Source organism: Neltuma alba, unplaced genomic scaffold (assembly GCF_004799145.2).
Source record: "Neltuma alba isolate B1F8T4 unplaced genomic scaffold, ASM479914v2 tig00002215_pilon, whole genome shotgun sequence".
NCBI classification, from domain to species: Eukaryota; Viridiplantae; Streptophyta; class Magnoliopsida; order Fabales; family Fabaceae; genus Neltuma; species Neltuma alba.
The window spans coordinates 26,419-31,402 of record NW_021632783.1 but is presented as its reverse complement, the minus strand read 5'-3'; the positions used below and the strand labels follow the sequence as shown (position 1 = coordinate 31,402).

The 4,984-nt window shown below is 33.0% G+C and overlaps 1 protein-coding gene across 1 annotated transcript; it reads right to left on the bottom strand.

Moving 5' to 3' along the window:
* Nucleotides 1-273: 273 nt before the first annotated feature.
* Nucleotides 274-2,975, bottom strand: LOC114720246 (putative SNAP25 homologous protein SNAP30; the record flags this gene model as incomplete). Its single annotated transcript, XM_028905877.1, has 5 exons — nucleotides 2,505-2,975; nucleotides 2,103-2,196; nucleotides 978-1,108; nucleotides 781-878; nucleotides 274-368 (listed from the first exon to the last, which is right to left on the bottom strand). Coding segments are annotated over exons 1-5 (889 nt in total), but the record flags the coding sequence as incomplete, so codon positions are not given.
* Between the last annotated feature and the right edge of the window lie 2,009 nt (nucleotides 2,976-4,984).

The following is a 4,984-nucleotide window of genomic DNA, read 5'->3' as shown; positions in this document are numbered from 1 at the left end:
GAAACAGAGCAATTTGCTATAGATAATATATAGGAGACATAAGTATGATTAGATTGAAGGATCTGCATACACGAAGAATAGACATCTTAGTTGAGAGGAAGGTTTACATAACGCCAAAAAGGAGCAGAAAATACATTCAAATGTACGCAAGAAAAAGATAAATCTGGAGGGGCAGCAAATTAAGATCAAAGAAAAATCACAATCGTTAGCGGGGGGGAAAAACCATTTACAAGGGGAAAAGAACTTTCAATAGCTTCTTCAAAGTATGCTAACTTGCTAGCAGTTTACGAGCACGCTGGTTGGCACCCTTAACTCGAGAATTCAGTTCATCCACATCATCACTAAGATGATCAAGTGCTTTGTTTTGCCTGCAAGAAACCATTTAGTGTTAAATCACCAGTCAAGCATTTTATGAAGGTATTCGTTTTGCATAATGTGTAATTATTTGCGTACTGCATTTTAACATGATGTCCCACATGTGCATATGATCAGACCCATTTGAAAAACAAACGTCTGGAACTCAGCTGTATTATAATTGGGCCAACTTTTTTGTCCAAACCATTGGACTTAAATACACTGATAATGGTTTGAGTTTGCATTAATGAACATTTCACTTGAAAAAATTTACCTCTCAAACTAAAAATACATAGTAAATCTTACCGATATATGTCTAACATAACTCAATTCTACGACAACAAACACTAATGAAATGTTAGGGATTGTTGATATCTAAGCGCTAAAAAGGACTTAAGGAGTATAAAATCATAATACAGTTTTTACCTGTCAAGTTCAGTTCCCATGTCAACTGCTATACCCTTTAAATCGCCCAAGATATTACTCAGATCATCAAGTGCGCCATCTTGTTTGTTCTTCTCCATCTGTGTGGAAATCATTTTGTGAGAGATCCCAAAAGAAGATGTTGCTTCCACAAATCATAACCAATATGTCAATACGCATACGCCATGAGGAATGCTTACCTCAATTTTCTGATATGCATTTGTTGGCTCAGAAGGAGGTGTTTTAGAAACTGCCTTTCCTTTACCATCATTTAGGCCTAATTTTTCCCTCTCTTCCTTATGCTGCTTATCATTTGTCTTGGATGGCTTGTCTGTTCAGATATCAAACACTAAATTTCATGATATTGTCATGTTTTTAGCAAAACATCATAGTACATCACATGAGTTACTTTCAACTAGATTCAGATGGATAGCAAAACATATGATTCATTGGATAACAGGATAAAAAATTCATATAAATCATGTTATTTACTTTATAGAATTATGTGCTATTGACCGTTGTGGAATATGCATCGGGAGCTATTCTAGTTTACTTGTCAATATGTATAAAAGGACAACTAGATATATCAAACTCTTGCTGGCGCTGCATCCTTTTGGATAAGAAGCAGATGATGGAGGGAGTAACCTCTAGTAATTGGTTAGTAGCTTTTGTTTTCTTTCAAGCTTCGGCTTGCCCCTTCGTAAGCAAAAAAGATACATCAAACTCTTACTATACTCGGGGTCCAAGAAAAAAACAAAATAAATGGTACTGTTTATTTGCCACTTTCTAGGATTCTGTGCTTTTGACTTTTGTGCAATTCCCCAAGAGCAATTTTAATTTGTTCAGGAATTATATATTCCTCAGTTTAACTCAGTTACAGTATTTGTTAAAAATATGTTTTAGTTTTCTTCAAATATTCCATTTAATTATTTGCATTGGAGGCTACTCCTTTAATGAAAATTCCCTTAACTTGTGCGATCAACAAGAAGGTTTAGGGGGAAAAAATTTAAATATAAGAGATAAAGTAGATTAAATCTTACATTTAAAACCAAACCATACTCTTCTACTTGCTCTTATATTTAGGACTGAAAAAATATATACAAAATAAATTGCTATTGTTTCTATACTATTTTTTTGGATTATATGATTTATCCTCACACAATGCCTATAGAGTGTTAGTAAATTCTTGTTTACTAGGTGAAAACAGTTAGTGTTAGTAAATTAATTTTTTTAAGAAATATCTGGATGTAAGAGAATTTATGGCTAAGATTCTGGAATCATGAGGTACGCTGAGGAAATTAGACAGGAAATCTTAAGAAGAAAACCTGGTGTAATTATGGGGCCTTTAATCTCCCTGGTCTTCTTTGGCTTCCAGGGCATAGAGAACATGCCTCCAAGATTGTTCAGCAGTTTTTCACCCTAATGAACAGAAAGAATGTTTAAATAATATTACAAACTATGGAAAAGAAAGCCAGGAAACAAAAGGAGCAAAACAATATAGAAAGTACTAATTTCAGAAGTCTATAACCATAAATCATGATTTGGCATAACACATGAAAATCCTTCTCTTAGACTTCAAACTCCTCACAGTTTGGTGTATCATCACTAAACTGTATAGTGTTCTAGGAAACAGAATTTACCCGACTCAAATCCTTCTCGGTCTCAACAATTAAAAGAAACACTTAAGAAACTGCAAATAAATTAATCAATAAGGAAACAGAATGTACCCGACTTAAATCCTTCTCGGTCTCAACAATCATATTGTGGGTCCTGTGGATTTGCTCACCCTGTTGGTGCAGCATGTCAAGGGTCCTTGTAGCATCCCCTTTGATGTCCTCAGCTATCCTCAGACAATTATTAACATCCTTTGTTGTCTCTTCAGACTTGTATACAGCATAGTTTTCCAGCTCTTGGACACTCTGGTTCTCTAGGCCCCCAGAGTCCTGGAAATTGTTCTTGTACCTGTTTTTAGCAGCAGCCGAGGAAGATGATGAAGTGGCAGAAGTCTTTCTTCCTCTTCCCCAATCATCATCGTCATCGTCGTCATCAAAGTAGTTTCCTTTGGATTTTGGTGCTGGTATGACAGGTTCTGAGGTTGTTCTTCTTTCTGGTTTAACGGTTGTCTCAGGAGGAGCGGAAGATACTGAGCCTGCGGGGTTCTCCTCCTTTGGAGGGGCTGCTTTCCTAAACCCAAACATTTTCACAAACAGTAACAGAACCAACACTTCTCACAAAACCTGAAAATAAACTCAAAACCGCAGTGCAATTAACAAGAAACAGCCAAAGAATAATAATTAAAAACTGTGCTTAACAGAATAACACAAAGATAAAGATTCATGATGTGATAATCTCAACATTCCTGATGTACCGCCAAAATCATGTCATTCTGAGAAACCTGATCTCTTGGATGATATCAAGTATATCAATATATCAAGAAATTCTGAAGTATATATAATCTGCTGATGTATAATGGAACAATGAAATTTTTCGAACATTAGATATCTTCATACTCAAGGTACTAAGATGACGGTGTACTGGAAGGTTCAAGAAACATATTCTCTAGAGAGACCCCATTATAATAACCAGAAACAAATCAGCAGTAAGATAATTAGAGTAAAACTAAAATATTGATCCAAATTTGGTATTAGAAGTTGATCCTTGCTCGCTAAGAAACATAACGGTGGATGAGGAAAATGTAGATAAACTCCTTAACATCATTAATTACTATTACGATTTCGTATACAACGAAATCAAAATGCACATGTGCACTGAATCAGACCAAGTAAGAACAATGAAAGTAACGAAACCCATTATTCAGAAACATCGAAGAAAAATAAAAAACCATAGAAGAAGATGCAATTGAGAGAACCTTGAGGGAAACAAAAATGCAGAGAAAGAAGTTTTGGGTACCTGAAATCCGGAGGGAAGAAGAACAAAGGCAAGTATAAATTGGGTGATATCGAACACAAACCCAGGGCCAATGATGGGTTTGTGTGCGAGAGCAAGGTGACAGATTAAGAAACAAGATAAAAAATGAAGAGAATTCAAGAATAGAAGGGGATTAAGCATCAGCATGCGTCTTGCATAAATAAGAAAAGAAATGGAATGAAATGAGAGAAGCCGCGGAAAATTTTCCAAACCATTCCTGTAAAATTGTCCTCTTCACAAATTAAGGCCGTCTTCAACACCTTGTCTTTCTTTGGAAATAATTTCTTTTCTCTTGTTTTTCTTTTATTATAAATATACTAATTAGATACTTCCTCTACTAGTTCCTCCACTTCTATTTATATAAGGGTATAGGTATAGTTTTGTTCTTATATAAAAGAAACAATCAGCCTTTATTTAAAATATTTATCTTAATTTTTAATTATGCCTTTATTATATCGTAGACTAGAGCATATGAGAAAAGATATTATCTTATTAATAAATGAACATAATTGATTAATTTCTCTAAATAAGGGTATTACTAGAGCAAAGTTCTATCTATTACATATTTAATTAAAGTTTTAAACTGAATTCACCTTTTTTTTTCAGTACAAAAAAGGTCGCTATTTGTTTCCTATAAAAAAGAATGAAGTGAGAATTTGTAATAACTGGTCGAGATTTGGTATTTATTAAAAAAATTAACTTTTCATCTGTAATCAGTCAAAATTATCAATTATCAAATAGTAGCAAAATTAAAAAGCTTTTGGAATAAAATTAGAAATGTTTTTGTTTCAATAAAATTGTCATTTTATTTATAAATATATTTCCCATATTTTATTATTTCTTTGGTAAAAAGTCAAAATACCATTAAAACGAAAAAACGTCACAAAGTTTCAAAATAAATAGAATAACAATTATCCAGAATAAAATTTTAAAAAAAGAAATAAAAACTATCCTAGAATTACATTCCTTAAAACAAGATTAAAAAAACAATAAATATCTTTCCAAATTTAATTGTCTGAAGGTGGTGGCTCTGGAGGTATTTTGGTGATGCTTCTATTGTGTCAACATGTTGGCAAAAAGAATATTGTGTTAAAATCATAAATTTAATTCGGTCTCTATTTTGAGAAGTTGTGACTTATGACAATGTTTATATTCATGGTCCAAAACAAATGAAAATGTATATCTCCATTAGTTCCAAAGGCATTTGAAATTATATTTTTTATAATTATTTCATTCAAATGTGTTAATCCTAAACAATTATTTTGTAGATATAGATTGT